Source organism: Carettochelys insculpta, chromosome 27 (genome assembly GCF_033958435.1).
Source record: "Carettochelys insculpta isolate YL-2023 chromosome 27, ASM3395843v1, whole genome shotgun sequence".
Classification (NCBI taxonomy): Eukaryota; Metazoa; Chordata; order Testudines; family Carettochelyidae; genus Carettochelys; species Carettochelys insculpta.
The window spans coordinates 13,943,372-13,966,821 of NC_134163.1; the positions used below are offsets into that span (position 1 = coordinate 13,943,372).

Sequence of the window (23,450 nt, forward strand, 5' to 3'; positions counted from 1 at the left end):
AGGCACTAATGGGACGGTCGGAGGTCGGTGCGTATGGACACAGCAGGGACTACTGCTCTTTGTAAATGTGCCCCCCCGAGCTCCCCCATCCCACTCTGAGCCCTTGGCTGTGAAGCCCTCATGCACCCAGCCCTGTGTTCTCCCATATGTAAGTACAATTGTACTCGAGTACATACTTATGTATTTCAAGTACTGTGTGCGCTTGTACTTAAGTACTTTACATACGCTGTACTTAGCGCTTGTATTTCACCCTGTTCTGAAGCATTAAAGGCTAACTTTAAAAAAGCAAATCTGCTTTTGGCTCCCCACTCTCCCAGACTCTGTGCAGCCTCTAGAACCTGGCTGGGGAGCTTCAGACCCCGAAGTTTCTGTCTGCTGGGGGCATTTTTTCTTGTTCGAAGCAGGGGCTGAGAAAGCGCTTTGGGAATATTTTGACCTGTGATACCACTGGGAGTGACAGAAGCACAAAGTAATTCATTGTTGGTTCTGTGTCCCGGGCATTTTTTACGTTGCGTCGGCTGCAAGTTGAGATCAGAGAAGAGTTGCCCATGAACATTTTTTGAATGAGATTCGGGTTGTTGTGACAATCGACTGAGGCATAATGATCCAACTAGTTATTTGAAGCTGTATGGCCATGTAAAATGGGAAGGAAATGTAGAATTTTGTGTACATTTGTAAGCGGTTGTTTTCATAGTTATTCCATGTGGAGATGAATAGAAAGTTGCTGTTGTTCTTTCTCTTCCGCTTGGCACTTTTATTATTTACGTAGTTGTCCATCTGTTGGCCAGACAGTCGCAGGGAGTACGGGAGTTGAAAGCCCTTGCACGTGTGCTTTGAGTATGTAAGTGCTGTTACCACAACTGGTCTCTCAGGTACGTCTGTAATGGAGTACTTGGCACCCACGTGGAAGTGCTCTTTCTCCGTACTTGTGGCAATGTGGTGTAGGGGGCCCGGGAGAGCCCTGACACCTCCCTATTTCCCAGCATTGAAATGCCCCAAACTCCAGCCCTGATGTCTGCAGGCCTCATGGGCCATCCCAGCCCAATGCCCCCGGTCTCCCAGCCTCCATGCGCCCCCGGGCTAGTGCTCCAGACCCAATATGTGAAACCCTGGTACCCTTTGCCCCAGTATCTCCCAACCCGCCGAAGTCCTGATTTCCCCCACCCCAGCCTTGATACCCCTGTCCCAATACCCCCAACCCAGCACCCTCCTTCCCTGATACCCCCCTGCCCAATGCCCCACACCCCAATACCCCAACCCAGCACCCCATCCTTATACCCCCCGGCCCTGATACCCCCCTGCCCTTACACCCCGGCGCCCTCTGTCTATGCTGTCCCTAGCCCCACCCTCTTTGCCCCCCGCACTTTACCCTCTGAACCCCCCATTGTCATCCCGCCCCGCTCCATGCCCGGCTCCTTTAAGAGCCCCGCCCTTCCTGGCCCCCCGTCCTAGGCTCTGATTGGCCGGACATGACATCATCGGGGCGGGGCTTGGCCGCGGTGACGTATTCGCGAGGAAGGGGCGGGGCCGAGGGGCGCACGTCGCGCCAGACTGACCCGGCCCGGAAGATGGCGGCGCGAGCCGCGGAGCGCGCGGGCCGGGGGGAGGCGGCGCCGCCGCCCCGCCGCTACTCGCTGCTGGTGATCGTGGGCGGCGGCTGCCACCGGCCCGGCCTGCGGGGCGCCGCGCTGGGCGCGCTGGAGCGAGGTGAGCGCCGGACCCCGCCCCCGCCCCCGTGCAGCGCCGAGCACCGCGGGGCCCCCCGCCCCCTCCCCCGTGCAGCGCTGAGCACCGCGGGTCCCCCCCGCCGGGTCCCCCGCCCCCTCCCCCGTGCAGCGCCGAGCGCCGCGGGTCCCCCGCCCCGCCGGATCCCCGCCCCCTCCCCCGTGCAGCGCCGAGCACCGCGGGTCCCCCGCCCCGCCGGATCCCCGCCCCCTCCCGCGTGCAGCGCCGCGCACTGCGGGTCCCCCGCCCCCGGGCCGCCCCCTATGCAGTGCCGAACACTTCTTATCTCAGCCACTGTTCCCTCTCCCGAAGACCCCGTGCACCCCCTTCTCCCTCCTTCAGGTCCCCCCCCCGTTCATGTACCTCCAGCTTGCCCTGGGATTCTGCCTGTTTGCCACCGAGCGCCCCCTGCCCCTTCCCCCGGGGTCCTGCTGTGCAGCGCCGTGCACCCCCTGCCCTCTTTGGGGTCTCCTGTGAAGCATTGAACCGCCCCCCGCTCCGGGACCTGTGCAGCCCTTCCCCAGTGCACTCCTGCCTGTCCTTGCAGCATTGAGCTCCCCCCAACCCGTGTGTTTAGCAGTGCTGTGCACCCTCCCTCTGTGGAGCCCCTTGTCTCCCCTGCTTCTGCTGCAGCCCTCAGGCTTCCCGTGCAGCTCTGTGCACCCCGTCTGCTGTAGGCCCCCCACCCCCGTCGTACAGGCCCATTCACAGCCCCTCACACCCTGTCCAGGGAATTTCCCCGCCCACGCCCCACCCCGCCCCATGCCCTCCTTTGCCCCGCGTGGTGCTGCACAGACCTCCTCCATGCCCTGAGCCTCCCCTGTGCACGCAGTGCCTGCGTGTGGCGCTACACACACCGGTGGGAGGTTGCGGGTTTCCAGATGACCCCCCTTTTTCTGGGGGTCCCCCTGCGCCTGGTGCCCTCTCCCTGTGCTTCCTGGGCGTGCATTGGTGCCCTGCGCCCTAGTTGTGCAGGGGTTATTCCCTGGGTGCCGGCCTGCACGCTGGCGCATGGGCCTGCTCCCTCCTACCTTCGGCGTGGCCTGGGTCTTACCCTCTCTCCTCTGCCTTTTGTGCCCTTCCGTGTGCGCTGGCACAAGGGGCGATTGCCTCTTTGTGTGCGCGTGTGGGTGCGGCACCCCCAGATGTAGCCCTGCTCTGCAGGGGTGGGCGCCCCCCCCTTTCCTTTCTTGCACTGGTGGGGGAAGGTTCTGCAAAGACCTGCTGGAGCGCTCTGACCCCCATGGATTACACTGGAAGGGCATCTCCCCTTTGCGGGGGGGTAATGGCAGGTCTGTCCTGAGCTGGGTGAATTCTGCACCCTTGCGTTGCTTAGTGTTCCCCTTGCCTACGTGCAGCTCCATCCCGTTCCCTCCCCGGGCCTCTGATTGCCTCCTGGGCACCCTGTGCAGGCAGGTCCCTGGCCCTGTGAGCTCTGGCAGAGGTTGGGGCTTTGCTTTGTTAGGCTGAGCTGGGACCTGTTTGCAACTCAATCCGTGAGGGTGGGGGAGCAGGACTGGGAGGAATCCGACATGACGGATGGGGCAGCTGGCCTGCGCTGGGTCTCTGGAGAGCCAGCTGCTCGGAGGAGTGATCTGGAGCAGCGCTCTTGCCTTGGCTGCTCAGCGCCGGTTGAGGAAACCGACAGCTGAAACTAGGAAAGGCTGGATGGTAATTAAGCTGCTTTGTTGCTTCCTCCAAGGGCTTGCTGGGCGTCTGTGTTCGCTATTGCTAACGGACCCGTGATTAAACCCTAAGCCAGACCCGGGAAGTTGGAGGGGTGAGGCCGTTCCAGCCCTGGAATTGGGCGCCAGCTGGGGTACCCCTTAGACAGGCGCTAGGATGTGCTGCCTTACCACTTGGGGCAGGAGCTGTGAGCGTGGAGAACTGAACTCTTGTCTCCCTCTGTGGAAGGTGCCTTTTGTGCCCGCAAATTTGGAAGCAATTTAACAAATAAGAAAAAGTCCGAAATAAGTAAGAACGGTTACGTGTTTGGGAGACCGCGTTGAGCAAGGTTGGTGCACGGTTTTATCTCCTCCTGCACCGCTTCCAATGCCTTCTGCTTTCTTGCACCATCTCCCCTTGATTGGGAGGCTCCCTAACCGTGCTGCAGAGCGGAGCAGAGAAACGCGATGTATTCGTTCCCCGATCACTGCCCCAGCAGCTCATGCGAGGAGCGAGCGGCTTGCTGGCCTGTAAATCTCCAGCAGATGCTGGCCTCCCGCAGCTTAGCAATGGGGAGTGGCACTAGCGGCTGTTCTGTAATCTGTACGGTGGCTCTGCAGGGGGGCCTTGGGGTTCAAATTCCTGACGCATTAGTGGCTGATGCATCAGCTCCGTAGGGAACGAGCTGGCCCTCCAGGAGTGGGGGAGAGGAGTCCAGCTGGCTAGTGTGAGTGGCCAGAGTGGGACAGGAATGAACAGATGGCTGCTGTTCAAGGGCGTATGTGGCTGGGGAGGCGGAAGGGGGAGCGCCCAGATATGCCGTGGCTGTTGGCTTGGCTTTCCAGAGGCAGCTTCGAATGCAGCCGGCGGCTGTACATGCTGCATCTTGAAGAGCCTGGCAAGGCAGCCGCGTTCCGTAGCCGGAGGGAATGCTCTTCTGTCTGGCTGAGGCTCGTGCGGCTGAGTCACTCCTGCAAGGTGCGTGCCTCCTGCGTGCACCTGTCTTGGGTGGCGAACATCAGGGAAGCTGTACTGTGCTCAGCACCTCTACGGTGCTGCCTTCAAAGACGCTCCGAGCTGCTTCCGGTGACGCCCTGTCGAAGGCAGACACGTGCCAGCCAGACCCCCGGCGCTGCTGTGTTCTCCACAGGGGACGTTCCCTGGGACGTGCCGGGGGCGCTCGGCCTGAGCGCTCGAGGGAAAGCAGAGAGTGGAGCTGGGGGAGCCTCAGGAAGTCACGGCTGCAAGGACGCCATCGTGTGAAGTTGATGGGAGCTTGCGGAGAGCCCGAAGCAGCAGCTGAGGCAGGTTGATTTCAGCGGGCGTGGATGCAAGGGCGGACGCTTCGGAAAGGGAGCCCGTGAATAGAGGGGCAGGCGCCAACTGAAGATCCGCCCCCCCCGGCCGTCTGGGACGGGTGAAGGATTGGCTGTGGGGTGTGCAGCTGTAACTCTGGGTACGCTGGGCTCCCAGGGAGGCTGCGTGTGGGGCTGTGTGTGGTCGGCTTCCTTCTGGGGTAAAGCCGTCTGGGGAGCGCGGGCGGGGTCTGACCTTGCTGCCTCAGAGCTGACTCACTGGGCATGTTCTGCACCAGGGAGGGAGGGGAGCAGAGCTGGTCCGTGACCCCCCCCCCCCCCCCCCGACCTTTCATTCTCAAGCCGGACTTGAGGGGTGTTGATCAGCTGGTGTGTCGCTGGTCCCAGCTTCTAAGGAATGCTCAAGGGGCGTCGGGCTGGGGCGGCTGTTGCAGTGGCTGTCCTGCCTCTGAGTGCACCTTGGGGGGCTCGTTTTGGGAGGTGGTCTCCCCACTGTGCTGCTCTGGGGTCCCACCCCAGCTGTTCTCATTGCCATGGAATTGCCTGTCCCCTTAGCCACACAGGAGCAATGGCAGGTCCCCCAGCCTGGCCCCTCCTTGCTTGAGTCCTCCAAGGGGGTCCTGCAGGGGGAGGGGTCTGCTGTTCAGAGCAGGGGCCTGGGAGCTGAGCTTTATCGGGAAGCGACTGTCGCAGCACAGCCGTGCCTCAGTTTCCCTTCAGTGAAATAGGGATTAAGGGGTGACTTGACCAGCCTCATGGCTCCTTCTGCGGGCGGGACAGGGTTGTAGGTGGGGGTGTGATCTTGCCAGTGTCCTGACAACACCCCGGCTGGCTCTGCGAACGGTGCCAGTGTGCCCGGCTGTCCCTTTCCTCACTTGCTGGGCAGTCAATGCAAATGCTGCAGTGACTTACAAGCCTGGGAGACGCTGCCCCGGCTCTGTTCTTATCTGGCTGGCTGTGTGTGTTACTTTCCGTTCTCCAGGCCCGTGATGAGCTCAGCCTCCAGCTGACACACCACCCTGTCATGTGGGGCTCTGTCCTGACACCAAACAGGAAGCGAGCCGCAAAGGGACTGGAGTGGGAGCACGCAGTCGAGGGGCCCATGGCTCCTGCTGGGCTGTCGCCAGCTGTGGCGGGCGGGAGCGGGGTTTCCTGGTGCATCCTCTGGCTTGACAGCAGCAGAGCCCTCTCCCCTGGGCTGTGTAACCACCCCGCCCTGCGAGCCTCGTGCCGGATGGAGGCCGTCCCAGCGAGGGCTCCACTTGGCGTCGAGCTGGAGGTTCGTGGCCAAGGAGGCAGACGCGGCGCAGCTGCCTGCGTCCCAGAGCTACTGTCTTGTGCAGGTCGTATGACTTTGCCAGCAGTCACGGGGGCCGGCAGGGCCGTCCTGCTCATATCCCCACTGGGCCTGTTTGGGCCCAGGCAGCCTCGTGCGGGAGCTCAGAGTGGCTCCAGTAGGTCTGGGTGCCCAGGGGCTGGGGGGCGGGTAGAGACGGGCAGGGCAGATGGGCTGGTAAGTGACCCCTGGCCTGCGGACTCCGCTTGAAACAAGCGTCCGGTGAAGCACAGGGGCCGACTGTGCAGCAGGGTGTGACGTGCGTCTGTGGGATGGGGCCGGTGTCAGCCCCGTCGGTGATGCCAAAGGCAGGTGAAGGGCTTGGTAATGGCTGAGGCTGAGGCTCCTGACCTGCAGCTGCCCCTTGGCTCAGCTCGGCCCGGGCCAGCTCTGGAGACAGAGGAGCTTCTGGTTTGGGGCAGGAGCCAGGAGCCGAATGGGCCAAGAGCCGTGAACGTGTGGCCCTCGTGAGCGCACGCGAGTGTGACGGAACTCCTCTCACGTTCCCAAACTGCCTGGTACCAGCTGAGCGGCTGCTTGTCTGGGCTGGGCTCTGAGGGACGGTGGGTTTGGAAGACGGTCGCGGAAGCTTGTGGTCAGGAATGCGGCTGGGCTGGCTGCCCGCCCCGGGCCGTCCGTGCCACACGGCATTCTGGCTGTGCACAGCGGCGGCATTGGGTCCCGTGTCTCGTTGGCGTGCTGGCTGGGGAGCTCAGTGCAGACATGAATTTGGCTCTGCCCTGTGCCTGACGGGGGCGGGGGACAGCCTAGAAGTGCCCTGGCTCACGGCCTTTTCAGCCAGCCGGGCTCCGCAGACACGGCAAGCCAAAGCTGTGCAGCCGGCTCGTGATCTGGGGCACCGGCTGTGACTGGGGGTCGTGCAGCCCCTTGCCCGAGCTGCTGGGCTCCCGTCGGCCCTTCCCGGGGGCTGCTCAGGCCTGTGCCCTCAGGGTGCCGCAGCAGAGCAGACCCAAGAGGCCGACCTTCCTTCCCCCGCAGGCTGGCGTTGCAGTGACGGCTGCCAGAGGCCTGGCTCCCTGGGTTGCCCATCTCTTGGCACCAGCCCCTTCTCTCTCGGGCACAGGCCCGGAGCAGCACTGGAGGCTGCGCTCCCTTGACTGGCACAGATGGCTCCTGCTCCCTGGTGAGGCCGGGGGTGGCACTGGTGGGCCCAGCCCCACAGGGGTCTGCGGGCGCCTGGCAAAGTGGCACAGGAGCGGGCCTGCTGCTCCATGGGGAAGCTCTTTCTCCACGCTGGTCTGTCCCTGCGCCCCCCGATGCATCTGTCTGGGTACCTGGGGGGGACCTCCAGCAGCAGCAGCTTGTCCTGGGCTGGGGCGGCTGCATGGAGGCAGCTGGGGTAGGAGGAGCCGTCGGGGTACCCGGATCGCGGGGCGGCTGGAGGCTGAGTGGTGCCAGTGGGGCCGGGTGAGGCTCCTGCTTGTAGGGGGGAGTGAGGGCTGGGGCAGGGCGGGGCCAGGGCAGCACGCGCCCTGGGGGCGGCTGGCTCTGCTCAGCCCGGGGGGCCAGGCCCAGTGCGGGAGCTGGGGCTGCTAGGCGCCATCTCCCCCTCCCCAGAGTGACTCACAAGGGTGGCGAGGGGGGTAACACCACACTTGTGCGGGGAGGGCTCCGTGTGCCAGGCAGGGCCGTTCTGCTCAGAGCAGGGCTTAGCCCCAGCCCTGGCGGCGTGCGGCTCGTGTAGCCCTGAGGGCGTGCGGTGCACAGTCGCACGCGCCTCTTTACACGGAACGCACCAGGCGGTGGGTTTCTTGGCACGTGCTCCTGGCTCTGCGTCTCTGGGCGCTCGCTGTGTGGGGCACCTCACACCCGGCATGGGGCATGCAGAGCCCAGCAAGGCGGCCGGCCTCTCCTGACGGGGCGGGGTGCGGCGTGCTGGGCTGGTGGAGGCGGTTACAGGCGCCAGCAGCTGCTTCCCAGCCCCTCCTGCTTGAGGCAGGTTGCGGCCCAGGTGGTGCCGTTCCTGGGATCAAATTGCCGAGCTTGGTGCCCCCAGCTTACCTGGCTGGTGTAGCCTCCCCACGCAGGGGGAACGCTGCAAGACCCAGTGATGGGCAGTTCCCTGGTTGTCCTGCATTGTCTGGTCCTGGGTCCCCTTCCCTGGCTCGTTCTGGCCTTGCAGCCACCCGGGCAAAGGGGAACTCCCGTAGCTCCCGGGGGCTGGGAGAGCTCGTCCTGAAATGACTCCGAAGGGGCTGGCTGCAGGCTCAGGGTGCCTTAGGGGTCCTGTCTCCTCGCCAGGGTTCGCTGTCTGTTTGGCTGGCAAGGCAGCACGAGCACCCTCTGCCCCAGAGCGAGGTTCATGCGAAGCCCCTGGTGCTCACCTGGCGGGGGAGCCCCTCCTTGCGGGCTGCTCACTCCCCGCACCGAGGCGCTGGCCTCGCATCGCAGGTGGGCTGGGGATTGGATGCAGGTGAAGGTGAAGTTACCTGCCCGGCCCTGGCCAGATCCACCCGCCGGTATCCCTGCCGTGGCCGGCCTCCATGAGTGCAGCCCCCCTCCTGGCTGCTCTGGGGCAGGCTCGGTGCCGCTCCAGGCGGTGGCGGTGCTGAGCCTCCTCTCTCCCCGCAGGGATCCGCTCCTGGGACATTGACCTCACCTCCTGCAACCTCGACGAGCAGCTGAAGCTGTTCGTGTCCCGCCACTCGGCCACCTTCTCCAGCATCGTGAAAGGTAAGGGCGCTCTGCCCGGCCTCCCCCCGTCTCCAGCTGCGCGGCTGCTTCCTAGCCCTGGGCCTGGCCTTGCTTGGCGCATGCTTGGCAGGGGGTTAAAGGATCTCTCCAGCTGTCAGGCCCGGGGCTCTCGCTGCTCTGGCAGCTCTACTGCGAGGCCAGAGCACCGCGTGCCGGGTGGAATCAGGCAGCAGCCCGGTTCTGCCCTGGCCCTGCCTCGGTGGGTCTGGGAGGAGAAGTGGGTTTCGAACACCCGCCCTGTTGTGGACTCAGCATGGGAAATTGTACTCCCAAGTGCCCCCTCCCCCAGCGTTCCCTGTACACAGGACGCCTGGGCAGTCGCCCAGGAGAGATTCAGGGGCCACCCAGCCAATTAGCAGAGCGCCCGGGGCAGCAGCCTGTGTTTCCGTGGTTGGTGCACATCCACACACACTTCGGTGCGAGTAACAAAACTTAGTCTGCCCTGGGATGCGGTAAAATGAGGGGGAACCCTGCCCTCCACTACTGCCGTACCTGAGTGTCTCCACACCAGGCGTGTCTGTGCTGGCTGCTCCCTGGGGGGCAGGGGGTGCGTTGCTGAGGTCTGCAGGGCGGGCCCTGCTGGGAGGTTTGTCCGGCTGCAGGTCCTTGCTGGCTGCCTCCGGCGAAGCGCTGGCGGCGCCCAGCAGGAGCAGGCGACGGCGTGCACGCCGACACGTCCGGTGGCAGAAGCAGCATTCGGGGGCTCGTGTTCCTCTGCGCGGCTGCAGCGACCCCCCACGCCTGCGCACGCCCGACCTGGACCGGTTCCGCTCTCAGCCGAGGGGTCCAGAGAGTTGGGAAGAGAAGCAGCGCTGTCCTTCCGGCACGCGTCGGCTGGGGGGAAGCGCTCGTGGGCTGCTGGCCGGCTGCACGCTGGGACCTTGCCCTCTCCTCGCGGCGCTTTGCTGGGTCGGGCAAACATTTATCCGGCGCTACAAAGCTGCTTTTGTGCTGCACGGCGGGCGTGTTCCCTCTCTCGCAGCCGATGCCTCTCCCCTGACACGCGGACAAACGCGCTCGCTCTTCCTCAGGCGCCGCTCCTCGGTGTGCGCCTTCCAGCGAGGCCTCGGCCCAGCCGCGTTCCTGCAGCGAGTCAGCTGGGAGTGGATCTCCCAGTGCCTGGGCGCAGGCTGGTGTGGGATGGTCCTGGGCCGTGGCTTTCGCTCATTTCAGGCAGCGTGCTGGGGGCAGATGCTGCTTGGCCGGCCTTGCGGGGAGTGAGCCCCGCTGGGTTTGCCGCACCCGTGCATAGACACAAGCGTGGGTGGGTGGGTCCCTGGTGCCCGTGGGGGGGGGGTTAACTTGCTCTGGAATCGCCCCCCTCCCCCAGCGCTCTGCTTCAAAGATGTCCGAGGCAGGCAGCTCCGTGCATGAGGCTCTGAAGTCCCTGTTGCATGTCAGACAGAGCCCAGGTGTGCAGCAGATCCCCAGGGCCACCATCCTGCCCCCATCAGGGCCCGGTGGGTGGCTCAGGTGCAGCTGCGCCTTCTGCTCCAGAGTGGGGGGGTGAGGTCTGCACAGAACCGAGCCCCTTCCCGAAAGTGCTCAGAGGCTCCTGTACTGGGTGAATCCTTCTCCTCTGGCCCGGGTGAAGCTGAGGGATGTGCAGATGTGCACCACCCATAGAGAAACAGGCTGCTGGCTGTGGGCGCCCTGCTAATCGGCTGGGCAGCGCCTGAATCTCCCTGGGACGGCCCCCCACGTGCTCAGCTTATAGGCAGCACTGGTTCTGGCTGTGGGTACCCTCGCCTTCCCTGGCTGCGACGTGGCCTCCCTGCAGCTGGAGCAGCCAGCCCTGCTGTTGTGCTCTCCTTCCTGGCCAGGCGCCTGCAGCCGGCTCCTCCAGTCCGGCCTCCTTTGGGTCCTTTGTCCGCACGTGGGGCTGGATGGCTTGGGGGCTTGGAACCCAGAAGGGGAGCCTCTGACCCCAGGCTGTTGCTTTAAAGGCGCCCGTGGCTGGCAGTATCTCAGTCAGCGCTCTGTGACCTGGCTGTGGCGAGGGGCTGTCTGGGTCCTGCTGCGTGTGCCCGCCAGGCTTTGCTTGCGGCGGGGGGTGAGGGCTGCAGCTTGGGCCTTGACCGAGCTGTGGCTTGTCCCTGTGTAGCCCTGGGCTGGCATGGGGCTCGCTGAACGGGCGGTGTCCCTGGTACAACTGGACGGGCTATAAAGGAGCCGAGTACCAGGCTGCTCGGCCCTGGCCCTGGCCCTGTGTGGGAGTAGCTGTGGGTGCAGATGGGTTCCCAGGGATCCAGCTGCCCCGTTGGACTGCTGTGAGGAGGCCGAGCTGGCTGCCTTGTGTCCTTACTTGGCTAGGGTCTGAGCCCTTGTGCCAGCGCCAGCCTGTGGGAGGCAGGGAAACAGCGCCTCCGGGGGAAACTGAGGCAGTGACCTGCCCCCGGTCAGTCTGTGCTTGAGACTGGAATTGAACTTGGGTTTCTGGGTCCCAGGCCAGCCCTTAAGGACCCAGACCCCCCCGTTCTGAGCAGTAGAGGCCTGCAGCCCCCAGGGCAAGCAGCCCACCCGGCTGCCGGAGGGGTGCTTGAACCCTGGCCTGGCCTAGTCAGGCTTGTGAATTCTCTTGGCGTCTGGGTCTGAGCTGCTGCTAACAGCTGCCCTGAGCACAGCTGTCGTCATTTGCAGGGCCTCCTGTCCGTGGCTTGAAAACAGTCCCCGTCCGGCTCCTGTGCCGTTTCCTTGTTGGGGAGCCAGAACATGGGGCGGGGGGACCCTGCTGGGCTGAGTCAGGCCCTCCGCTTCCTTCCTCCTCCTGCGGTGGGCAGGAAGCAGGGGGATCTCAGCCTTGGACTCTGCTAATCTGCCGGCCTGTGTTGTGGCATCTACTTCCCGGCCAGCGGGGCCCTGCAGCGGCCATGCTCTCTCCCTCCCCACCCTCCAGCCTGGCTGGAGGCCGCAGGCCTGGGAGAGGAGCCGGCAGCAGCAGGGGCTGGGTGGGCCCCAGAGCAGGCTGCCCAGAGCGGCTGGGAACTGGTTTTGCCTCTAGGGTGAGTTCCCCAGCGTAGCTGGGTTCTGCAGTCGCTGCTGCCTCTGCCGTTCGGTGGGCTTGTGGCGCGTTCCGCCGGGCGCTGAAGGCGCTCCGTTCTCCCGCCTCCCTTCCGGCTGCTGAGTTGGATTGGCCCCGTTTGCAGCGTGGGAAACTGAGGCGCGGGCTGGGCTCCTTGCTGCTGGGAGCCTGTGGCACAGCAGGGGACTCGGACTTCTTGGCACCAAGGTTCCAGCCCCGTGGTCGGCCTTCCTGGCGGCCGTCTCTATGGCGTATTGCCCAACGGTGTCCCCTTAGCTCGCCTGGGCTGCAGGGAGCCCCCCAAAATGCCGCCCCCCTGTGCTCTGCTTGCCGGGGGAGGGCCCTGCGGGGGCCGGTGGCGCAGAGGGCAGGCGAGCTGTGCGTGCTGGTGGGTCAGGCAGCAGCTGCCTGGGATTCCCTGCTCTTGGGTGACTTGTATGTTGGGATAGACGGTGCCACCTGCCTGCCACGCAGCTGGTGCCCTGCCGCTGGGCTCTCCGCCTGCGGTCAGTGCCCCTCTGCAGGTGTCTGGGGATGTGGCCTCTGGGCATTGTCGAAATCCTCTGGGGCCTGAGCAGCTACCTGCTGTGCAGCTCTCGGACCAGCCTGGCCCTTCCCTGAGTGCAGGTGGGGGCCAAAACCTGGGGGCGACTGGGGGCAGGGGGTCTCCCTGCCAAGATCTCTTGTTCCCGGGCAGGTCAGCGGACCCTCCACCACCGGGGAGATGTCCTGGAGACGCTGGTGCTGCTCAACCCTTCGGATAAGTCCCTGTGTGACGAGGTGAGCTGGGGTGGTGGGGAAGGTTAGAGCGTTGGCCTTTCGGGGGCTGGGGCAGGTGAGATTTAAATCTGTATCGGTGAGGGGTGGTGATAGGCCCAGAGGGAAGGGGCTGGACTCGATGCCTCTCAAGGTCCCTTCTAGTTCCAGGATACATGAGAAGAACTGGGGTCCGTTCAGGCGCTCACTGTGCAGGCTGGGGGGCAAGGAGGTGCCAGGCCATTGGCCGCAAGAGAATCCTCCAGAGGATGGAGTCGGGGGCTGCATCCTCCCGTCAGGCTGGGTGCCCTGCTGTCTCCTCAGCCTGCAGAGTGGGCCCCTGGGGCTGGGCCTGGTTCCTCTGCGTGGTAGCAAAGACCCCCTGGAGCTGGTGTTGGGAGCCGGGGGGGGCACCGAGCTGAACTCTTCTCACTCCTCAGCTGCGGAACCTGATCACAGATGTGTCCCAGCATAAGCTGCTGGTTTTCGCTGGCCCCTGCGTAGAGGAGACCGGGGAGCTGATGCTGCAGATGGGCTGCTTCTCCCTGCGGGACTTCATCCAGATCTTCACGGACAAAGAGGTGCGTCCTGGCGCGGCAGCTGGGACCCGCCCCTCAGCTGCTCCCCTCGCGGCTGTCGGACCTTTGCCGGAAGCCCCCTTCAGGCCTCTCTGGCTCCCAGTGGGGCTGGGCAGGAGCTCCTGGGGGGGGCAGGGTTCAAGCGCAGCTGGGGTTACGACTGGGAGCAGGAGGCTTTTGCCCTGGCGGGGGTTTGTCCCTCTCTCAGCAGCTTGGCTGCACCAGCCCAGCTGTGCTCAGGAAGGCCTGGCAATGGGCAGGGGTGGAGGGTCGGGCGGTGGGGGGGCTGGGCAAAGGAGGGGGCTGCAGTTAGCTGTCCTGTCCACACTGGGGCTGTGACGGCTGGGAAATGGGCCCACCTCCCACGCTCTGATTCACACACGTCTCACCTGGCTCGGGGCTGGCGTGTTTCCTTTTCCCGGAGGAGGAAATGTTGCCTCCGTCGTGGGCCCCTCTGCATCCCAGCCACTTTTCGCTGCCCGTGGAGCCCTGAGCACCAGCCCCGAGCCTGGTGGAGTCTGTCTCGTGGTGCCGATGGAGCCGAGGGTCCGCTTGGTGCTGTTTGGGGCCTTTTCCCCCACACGCTCCCCCCCTCGTAGCAGCAGTTTCGGTCTCACCAGGAGTCTGGCAAGGTCGGGTCCCCTCACCAGGCGTGGCAACGGCTCCCCTGCCCCAGCAGCCCTGGAACCGCCCCCTGTCCCAGGCCCAGGCTCCCGTGCGACCGCGGCGGCAGCATCTGTCTGTCCCCAACAGGGAGCAGAGCAGCAGCCAGAGCTGGCCAGCGAGGGAGTGGAAGGGGGGCAGAATTGGAGGGCTGAGTAGGGGCTGCCGCCACCGCCGCCGCCTTGAGTTGTGGGGCATCTTCCCAGCTTGCAGAGAGACCAGTCTGGGCTCACCGTGCACGGTTGTCGGGTCACACGGGCTGCCAGGGAGGAATGCTGGTTCCCAGCGAGGCTGCAGGTGTCGGCCTTTCCGAGGTGTTCTGGTGACCCAGGGCTGGGTGGGACCCTCTGGCTGGCTCCGCTCTGGGAACTTGTGTTGAAGCCCAGGTCAGAGGGGAGTGGCTGCTTAGCCCCTGGGACGGCCAGGCTGCAGCTTGGGCTGATCGCAGAAGACCCCTTGCAGTGTTCCCCGGTGTGGTGATCGTGCTACCGACAGCCACCACCTTACTCTCTGGGGCTCCCCACCACCCTGTCTAGCTGGGCCTGAGCCTCTGGTCCCCCCGCCCCCAAGCCCAGGCAGAGATGAGGTAACCACCCCCCTGCGGAGCACTGCAGGTGTAGAGACGCGTCAGCTCTGGGAGGGTGCAGCACCCAGGACCCCTCCAAAGCCTGGAGAAGTCTCCCTCCCTCCCTCCAAAAGTTTTCCCCAGGGAGGGCTCATCGGGTAAACCCCCTTTAATCAATGAGAGAGAGTCCCAGTCGTGGTCCCCTCCTCCCCTGGCCAGGTAGTTACTTACTCCGGGCCTGGTTATGACCACGAGTTTGTATTAAGCGCACAGAGGGTTTGCGTGCGTCTCGGTGACAGCTGATCAAAGCCCCTTACCAAATGGAAATGACAAGAGAAGGCAGAGGCAGCTCTGGCCTCCTCAGGAGACTCCTGGCAGGCTTAGGGCTGTTCCCCTGGCAGGTAACATCTTCAGACCAGAGCAGCTCTTGTTCTCTGGGGTCAACAGCCTGTTGGCCCGTTGTTTCCTCTTGGGGTGTGTCAGGCGGATTACAAGGCAGGCTGAGGACAGACCTGACGGCTTCCCATTGTTTAAACACCTTCCCACGGGGTGGGAAAGCTCTTCTTTATATATGACCCCTGCCCCCGTTCCATCCAAAAACAACGGGACCAAAGGCTTTCGGTACCAGTGGTGCTAATGGAGCTGAGTATCTGCTTGTGCTATTCGCCGCTCCCCCCCATGGCAGTAGCAATTTCGGTCTCGCTAGAAGTCAGGCAGGATCGGGTCTCGCCACGCTGGCCTGCCCAGCCCCATGCTTCTGCATGACTGTCCCCTCACTCTGCAGCACCAGCATCTCTCCGTCCCCTTCCAGTCACGCGTCCTCTGAGCACAAGACTTCCAGGGCAAACGGGGCTGTTCACGAGTCGTTCGGGTTCCCGTAGGCAGAAGCTCCTCCACAGCATGTTGGAAACGAGAAGCAGTTCAGTTTTCTAACTTTACGCAGGGTCTGGGCACTGCCGGGAAGATCGGCCGGGTCAGGTTTCGTGCGCCTGGTAGAGGTGGGCGAAATCGACCCATCTGGGGTCGGCTGTCAGCCTGAGGGAGGTTCTCTCCCGCCGACCTCCCTCTGTGTGGCCGGCCAGGGAAGTCGATTGCAGACATGCAACTCCAGAGACCACGAGTGAGTCGCTAGAACTGACTTGTCTGCAAATCAACTTAACTCCCTAGCGTAGCCAAGCCGTAGGAGAATGGAACACGCACTAAGAGGACATCTGCCTCCAGCAGATCGGATCATTAAAAGTGGTTGGTTACGTGAGGTTTTTTAGCCAAAGTGTCTCCACATTGTGCATGTTTCTGTTAAGCCAGTGTTGTAAAGCTGGGGGGTGGGGTCGCCGCGCTCTGGATGGGCTGGCTCCTCGGCCCGTGACTTTGCCCCTGCTGGGGCTGACTGTGGCTTGTCTCTGCACAGGTCGGGGAGATGCTGAGTTCTGCAGACCCTTCGGCCAAGGCCAGCCTGACCGTCAGCTGCCCTGACTTTGGGGAGTGGCAGGACTCCAGCCTCGAGCAGCACAACCTCCAGGACTTCATTGAGCTGCGGTTCAACCCGGGCTGCGTGCTGCCAGAGATGGAGGGGCTGCAGGAGTTCGTGGAGTACCTTTCGGAGTCCCTGGAGCCACAGTCTCCCTTCGACCTGCTGGAGCCCCCCACTATGGTGGGCTTCCTGAAGCTCTCCAAGCCCTGCTGCTACGTCTTCCCCGGCGGGAGGGGGGACACCGCCTTCTTTGCTGTGAACGGGTTCAACGTCTTGGTGAACGGAGGCTCCAACCCGAAATCCACCTTCTGGAAGCTGGTGCGCCACCTGGACCGGATCGACTCGGTCCTGGTGACGCACATCGGCACGGACAGCCTGCCGGGGGTCAACAGCCTGCTGCAGCGGAAGGTGGCGGAGCTGGAGGAGGACCCTTCCTCGCAGGGTTCCCAGAGCAACGGGGACTGGGCGAAGAACCTCATCTCCCCCGAGCTGGGCGTGGTGTTCCTCAATGCCTCGGAGAAGCTGAGGGACATTGAGGGGAACTCGGCGGTGCTGAAGAGCTGTGACGAAGCCAACCTGACCCTCCACTACCTGGAGAAGCTGGGCATCCAGCCCCACCCTCTCTGCAGGGACGGCGGCCCCAAGGCAGAGCCCCTGGTGCTGTTCCAGAAGATGGGCGTTGGCAGACTGGACATGTACGTGCTGAACCCGGTGTGGGGCAGCAAGGAGCTGGAGTTCCTGCTGCAACGCTGGTCTGGTGATGGCCACCCCTGTGAGCAGGAGCTGCCTTTGCAGTGCCTGACCTCCATCTGCGCCCTGCTGGTCTGGCATCCGGCAAGCCCTTCGGAGAAGGTCATCCGGGTCCTGTTCCCAGGCTGCACCCCGCAGGGCAGGATCCTGGAGGGGCTGGAGAAGGTGAAGCACCTGGAGTTCTTGAAGCGGCCGGTGGTCACCGAGAAGGACTTGAAGGCACTGGCCACGCCACGTCCTGAGAAGCAGCTGCCGCAGAAGAGGGCGGAAAGCAGAGAGAGCCTCAAGTCAGCGTCCAAGGAGAGCCTCCGGTCTGCATCCAGGCTGAGCCTGGTGGAGGCCGGGTCTGGGTCTCCAGCTCCCAAGGAGAAAGCCCTCAAGGCCGAGAAGAGGGAGGGGAAGCCAGCGCCCAAGGAAAAGGCCAGAGGGCTGGCTGAGGCGGCCAAGGGAGGGCCGGCGGAAGAGAGGCATAAGGACACCAGGGCCAAGCTGGATTCTTCAACTGAGAAGCCCGTCAAGCAGGATGTGCGGCCAAAGCTGAGCAAGGAGAAGGCCGCGCCTAGGAGAGAGCCCCTCCCCAAGGAGGAGAAGAGGCCACCGAAGAAGGAAGATGGTGCTGAGGGGAAGGCTGTGAAAAAAGAGGGGAAGGTTGAGCTGCTGCGGAAGGACCCCAAGGCCGAGGGGAAGGCTGCAAAACCCCCTGCCCGCAAGCCGCCTGGGCCGGAGCCCCGCAAGCTGGCCCCTAGGAGCAGCAGCCTCAAGAAATCCACTCTCAAGAAGGAAGCGGAGAAGCCCAAGGCAAGAGCGGCCAAGGAGGCAGGTGTGGGCGGCAGGAAGGCCCCGAGCCCCGAGGTGGGCACGTCGGAAGGCTCCAGGTCGCTGTCCCTGGAGGCCCTGAGGCAGGAGACGGGGCAGGCGGGCGCCGAGGCCAGGGGGAAGGAGGAGTCGACGGATGAGGGGATCACGACCGCTGAGAGCGAGCTGGAGCCGTCGCCGGTGGAGAACGGGGAGGCCGGGCTGCACGCCAGCGCCGAGGGCTGTGCCAGGCTGGGCCCACCCGACTGCCAGGAGAACGGCCTTGACCTGGCGGAGCCGGACAGCCCCCAGCGGTTCCGCTACCTGGAGACCAGCCCCCTGAAGGGCGTCTGGCCCCCGTCACCCCTCGCCAAGACCCCCAAGAGCGACCGCAGTGTGGACTTCGACCTGACGCCCACGGGGCTCCTCAACCACTGCCAGGAGGGGGCCGAGGACCCCTGTGGTAGCTCTGAGGAGAAGACCCTGGAGCTGATTTCCCCTTCCAGCTCGGGGCCGGCCAGCGCCGGGCACACCCCCTTCCACCAGTCCCCGGTGGAGGACGCTGTCGTGGCAGGGGAGCCGGCCTCCAGCCCCAACGACCACAAGCAGCCGAACGCCTGGCGGCCGGAGGGGCCCCACTCCTCGCACGACAGCTCCGGTTCCTCCCAGGAGAAGCAGACGGGCTGCCTGTCCCTCAGCCCCTTCAAGGACGAGCCGCCCGACGTGTCGCCCACCATCACCACACCCTCCCTGCCGGCCGAGGTGGGCTCCCCCCACTCCACCGAGGTGGACGAGTCTCTGTCGGTCTCCTTCGAGCAGGTGCTGCCACCGGTGACCGAGTCGCCCCAGGAGGAGCTGGGCCAGCTGTGGGCAGGCAGGCCGAGCCCGGAGCCCGAGGCCTTGGCGGGCAAAGGTGGCCTGTCCCTGCCCCTCCGGCCCTGCCACCACGCCCCCCGGCTGGACGGCGAGGACGGCGTGCGCTGGCCCGGCCGCCGCTCCGACTCCCCCCACGACGTGGACCTGTGCCTGGTGTCACCCTGCGAGTTTGAGCACCCCAAGTCCGAGCGCTCCCCCTCCCTCAACGTCAGCCCCCGGGACCTGTCGAACGACAGCGACCTCTCCCAGGAGCTGGCCAAGCCCTTGGCCCAGCGCCGTGGCCACAGGGGCCAGGGGCGCCGGCTGCAGCCACCGCAGGGCGACGAGACCCCCCCGACCTCGGCCAGCGAGTCCCTCCCCACGCTCTCTGACTCGGACGTCCCTCCCGCCACCGAGGACTGCCCCTCCATCGCGCCCGACGGAGGGCTGGACTCCGACGAGGAGCCGGAGCACCTGGCCAGGGGTCACAGCCGGGCCAGAGACCCTCCCCTCAGCCCCCTGAAAGACCCCTGCCCCTTGCCCGCCCAGCCTGGCATCTGCATGGTGGATCCTGAGGTCCTGCCCCCCGAGCAGGCCCACGGTGGGAAGAAGGAGCCTGCAGGCCTGGGCAAGAGGACTCCCGCCCGCCCGGGCTCGGCCCCTCTGGCGCAGAAGGCCGAAACCCCCAAACACTCGACCCTGGGCAGCAAGGCCAGAGGCCACGTGGGCTCGGCAGACAAGGCCAGGCCGCTAGCCAGGGGCATCCCTGCGGAGAAGGGCCCGCGCCTTGGGGCTGCTGGGGACGCCAGAGCATCGCTCCCCACGCGCAGCGCGGGGGCCAGGCCACCCCCGGGAGCTGGCAGATCATCCCCCGCAGGTAACCGCCATGGGCCCGGGGCTGCGGCACAGAGACCACTCATGCCAGGCCTGCAGAGGGGTTGTGTGTGTGCGGTTGGGGGGCGGGGGGGTGTGGAATAGGGGGTCCGCTCTGCCCCAGGCCGTGAAGGGCGGAAGCTACGCTGGTTCAGAGGCGTTAGCACCTGAGACTGGTCTGGTCTGACCGCAGCTACTGGCTGCTTTGTGGCTGAATTGAGGCGTATGGGCTGGGCAGTGGCGCTGGCCTTGCCCAGCTGCGGCCTGAGCAGTTTGGGCCCTGGGAGACCCTTTAGCACAAGTGTCTCCAACCTCTCTGTGCCCGAGAACCCTTTGAATTTCAGGGCAAGCTGGGATCCACCCGCCCTGCCCCCCAGGCTCCACTCACGGTGCCCCCTGTGCCATTGCGCACGCTCTGGGGCCCGCGTTTGGGAAGCGGGCCCAGGTGTTCAGTGGGGCCGGGTGTGGGGGGGTTGGGGGCTGGCTCTGGGCAGGGCCCAGGTGTTCAGTGGGGCCAGGTGTGGGGGGGGTTGGGGGCTGGCTCTGGGCAGGGCCCAGGTGTTCAGTGGGGCCGGGTGTGGGGGGAGTGCGGGGGTTGGGGGTTGGCTCTGGGCGGGGCTAGGGGTGCAGCTTCCCGCTGGGAGCACTGTGAGCCTAAGGGACACTTCAAGTCTCCCCTGCCCCCGTTGGCCACCGTTCCCCATTGCTGACCAATGGCAGCCGCCGAGGTGGTACTCGCAGGGGGAGCGATGCTGTGGGCTGGGCTGGGCCGTGGGAGGCTGCCGGAGTCCCACTGACCGGGAGAGAGCCCAGGCTGGGTCAGTCGCTCGGTGCCTGGGAGCTCCCAGGGGCTTCCTGGGCAGTGCTGGGCTAGAGCCCCTGCGACTCGGGCCCCGGGTGTGTGGGTTTCAGAAGCTTCCTGAGCCCCCTGCTGCATTGCAGACACAGCCCGGAGCGCGTAACCCAGCCCCTGGCACAACCAGGCTCTGCTGCGGCCCGAGACTCCCCAGCCCTGCTAGCCAAGGGCGCCAGCCGCTGGATTTACAATCGTGGGAGCACCAGCCCCCATGCGTGTTCGTGTCCCAGCTGTGCTGGAAGCCCAGTAGCAGCTGAGCACATGGGGGTGTGAGAGCCTGGCATCCTGACCCCCGGGCTTCCGTGATGGGCACCCGGTGGGCGGTGCCCCTGCAGGGCCAGCCGGCAGCCTGGCGCTCATTTGGGGGTGGTTTAAATCCAGGCTTCCCAAATCGGGGCTGGTGATTTACCTCTGGGGCTGTCCTGCCCCTGGGGCCTGGCCCATGCCTGAGCTCCGCGATCCTGCCATTTCAGGCTCCAAGGCCCCCTCCCCTAGCCCACCCATCTACCTGGACCTGGCCTACATCCCTGGCTCCTGGAGCGCCCGAACGGTGGACGAGGAGTTCTTCCGGCGGATCCGCTCCCTCTGCTATGTTGTCAGCGGGGATGACCACGTCAAGGAGGGCGTCATGCGCCCCATCCTGGACGCGCTGCTGGCGGGCAAGCACCAGTGGGACAACGATGTCCAGGTGGGGCTCGGCACCATGACGCCGGGGGAGGGGGGTGCTTGTAGGGGACTCAGGCCCAGATCCCTTCACTGTGGTCCTCTGCTGAGCCTGTGGGTGTCATGGGGGCTTTCAGCCTCCTGCCTTGAGTGGCAGTGGGTGCCCAGCGGGGGTATCTGCACCAGCTGGCAGGTCCTGCTTGCCCTGGGCTACTCCCCAGCAGTCCTAGAGGAGAACCTGCGCCCCCTACTGGCCAGCTCCCAGGCGTGCGCGGGGTGGGGGGCGCCTGGGTGTTTGCTGGAGTGGGGTGGGCAGACCCCCTCCAAGTGACCCTCCCCCATTGGTCTCGACAGGTGACCCTGATCCCAACCTTCGACTCGCTGGTGATGCACGAATGGTACCAGGAAACCCACGAGCGCCAGCAGGAGCTGGGCATCACCGTCCTGGGCAGCAACAGCACCGTGGCCATGCAGGATGAGACCTTCCCAGCATGCAAAGTGGAGTTCTGAAGGCGGGGCCCCAGCCCCGGCTCTGCCTTAGCCCTTTCCAGCCGGCCTTGGCGGAGGGGCTTTGCACCGTGCAGAGGGGAGAGGTCCCACCTCGCAGCCCCCAGGAACAGGGGTGGGCTTTTTCCCGCAGGACCTGCCCAGGCCATGTTGGCCGGGGGTGAGGGGGAAGAGCGGCTGTAAGCTTTGAATAAGCTCTCCGGGGCTGGGTGCAGGAGGGGAGAAGAAGGACCTGCAGCAGGAGGAGGAATCTCCTCTGAACTAAAGGTTACCTAGTGCACCCACGTCTCCAGCCTGGTGCACCGAACTCACTCACTGTCTGGTTATTGCATGCACATCGGCCCCAGCCTCCTGCTCTGTAGCCCCACGGTGGGAGGCAGAGTGGCCGTGTCTCTCATCACTAATAGCGGGAGGGTAGAGTGGGGGCTCCAGGTGGCACCCCTAGCCTCTGCAGTCGGGCAGGCAGGGTCCGCTTCTCCCGGCCCTGCTTGGGTTGGGACCAGGGGCTCAGCCTTTTCCAGGGGTTACTGTATACAGGTCAGCCGATGCAACACGAGTCAGGCCTCTGCAGCATTAAGGGAACCTGAGCACGCCCAGGCCCTGGTGGTATCTGCTTACTTCCCCTTCCATGGCTGCCCGCTGGAGGCCCCCCAGGAATGAGCCTACAAGCCATGTGCTCTAGCGCTGCCCCTGGCACTGGGGCTGTTTGCCAGTCAGCTGCCCTCCCCTGCCCCCTACTTGCTGTTAATCTCTTAGGTGACCCAAAGCTGCAGTCCCAGCTGCCTGTTGCCCCGGTGGAGGTGCCAGATTTCCCAGCAGGGCCCGCTCTGTCTGCCCCCAGTCAAGGGAGGTGCAGGGCTGGCCAAAGGCCCAGTTTTCGGGTACCCCTCCACCTCCTTGTGTGCCTGCAGCTGGCCCGGACCCATCTGCTGGTTCCCCTTAGCCCAGCCCCTCCCCCAGCTGACTTACAGGGCTGCCTCTCCCTGCCCCATGTGCCTAGTGGTGGCAGCTGAGCTGAGGGGCTGTGTCTTGCCCCAGGACCCTGGCAGCAGAAACAGCACATGGGACGGGGGGGGCTCCAGCCCTGAATTGGGGGTGAGGGGTGGGGGGGAGTCCCAGGCCCTGGCAGAAGCTGTGGGGGGTGAGGGAAGCCCCAGCAGGGAGGAGGAGGCTTCAGCTAACTGCTGAGGTCCCTGATGGGTTGGAGGGAGGCTGGCCTGAGCTGATGGCTTCCTGCCTTCCCCAGGCAGTGAAGCTTGGAAGGGGTTCTCCCAGGGTGGGGTACCGAGCTGTGCCCCCCTCCCATGTCAGTACTACTGGCCTCCCTCACCTGGTGCCCCTCACAAGCCCTAAACTTGCTGTGAATGTTTGAAAACCCAATTTCACAGGCTCTTTCCCAGCTCGGTCCCTGAGTGAGCGGGGCTGGGGGAGCAGGGGAGTTGAGTGAGCCCTGGGGTGTGCTCCCCACCCCTCCTTCTCCAGTACCTCTGTCAGAACTGCCCTCCAGCCTCGTATCACCCCTCTTCTGCCAACCCTCAGCCTAGGCCGCATGGGTCTCGGGGGCCCTGGGGGGCTGAATCCCCAGCCACCTTCCAGCATTGCCCCATCTTTCGAACCCAAGGAACAAGTCTGGGGGGAGACTGTGACGCTAACTGGCTGGGCGAGTTTCCACCTGCCCGCTGGAGTTCGTAACTTTTTTTTTTAAGTGAAGGAAGAAGAAAACGAAACCTCTTCATGCACAGAAGCTTCTTATTTATCTCATTGCCACTGTGAGGCGCCAGCGTGCGCCAGGGCCAGCAGCTGAGAAGTGCCTCCCTGGATTTCACGCCCACCTCGTGCCCAGGGCGGGCGTGTGTCACCCTGTTCTCACTGCTGGCCTGGCTGGGCTTGGAGGCCTTTTTACATTTGATTGTATTGTACTGTGTGTCTTGGAGATGTTTTTTTTTTTTTGGCGGGGGGGGGGGGGGAATTGAATGTTTCACCTTTAGTGCTTTATATATTCTTAGCTAGAAGCTGTTTTTAAAGAGGGGGGTGACGGTGTTGGGGGGGTGTCAAAATTGAGGGTGTGGGGGGGGAGCCCGTTTTCCCCACCCCGCAATACTCTTCTCCCCGGCCTGTGGATTACCCGGGGTTGCTAGGTTAGGCACCCACCCACCACGATGTTGCACACACAATGTTACGGCAAATGTATTGAACAAGCATTAAAGAGACACTAGCCTGACCTGTTGCTGTGTTCTTGGTGACTTCCCAGTGGGGTTGGCAGCCCCCCACCCCTTGGTTCGAGGTGCACGGCTGCGGGCAGGGAGACCGGGGCTTTTGTAGGGACTCTTTGAGTAAGA

The 23,450-nt window shown here is 64.6% G+C and overlaps 1 protein-coding gene across 3 annotated transcripts; it reads left to right on the top strand.

Moving 5' to 3' along the window:
* Positions 1 to 1,541: 1,541 nt before the first annotated feature.
* MAP1S (microtubule associated protein 1S) lies at positions 1,542 to 23,056 on the top strand. 3 transcript variants are annotated; one of them, XM_074978073.1, is made up of 8 exons: positions 1,571 to 1,707; positions 4,541 to 4,694; positions 8,635 to 8,736; positions 12,477 to 12,559; positions 12,976 to 13,116; positions 15,750 to 19,089; positions 20,415 to 20,629; positions 20,959 to 23,056. In XM_074978073.1, the coding sequence occupies exons 5-8, from the start codon at positions 13,057 to 13,059 to the stop codon at positions 21,112 to 21,114; spliced, it is 3,771 nt and encodes a 1,256-aa protein (XP_074834174.1). In that variant the 5' UTR covers positions 1,571 to 1,707; positions 4,541 to 4,694; positions 8,635 to 8,736; positions 12,477 to 12,559; positions 12,976 to 13,056; the 3' UTR covers positions 21,115 to 23,056. The 3 variants fall into 3 exon arrangements, with proteins under 3 accessions (XP_074834173.1, XP_074834174.1, XP_074834175.1); XM_074978074.1 differs by lacking the exon at positions 1,571 to 1,707 and adding an exon at positions 2,116 to 3,739; XM_074978072.1 differs by lacking the exon at positions 4,541 to 4,694 and having other exon boundaries at positions 1,542 to 1,707.
* The last annotated feature ends 394 nt before the right edge of the window (positions 23,057 to 23,450 follow it).

What these genes read in the sequence shown, in the direction of transcription:
- MAP1S (XM_074978072.1), top strand. Translation starts at nt 1,569, where the DNA reads ATGGCGGCGCGAGCCGCGGAGCGCGCGGGCCGGGGGGAGGCGGCGCCG. An exon ending in GCTGGGCGCGCTGGAGCGAG is followed by an intron (nt 1,708 to 8,634) that starts GTGAGCGCCGGA and finishes CTCTCCCCGCAG; the next exon opens with GGATCCGCTCCTGGGACATT. An exon ending in TGGCAGATCATCCCCCGCAG is followed by an intron (nt 19,090 to 20,414) that starts GTAACCGCCATG and finishes CTGCCATTTCAG; the next exon opens with GCTCCAAGGCCCCCTCCCCT.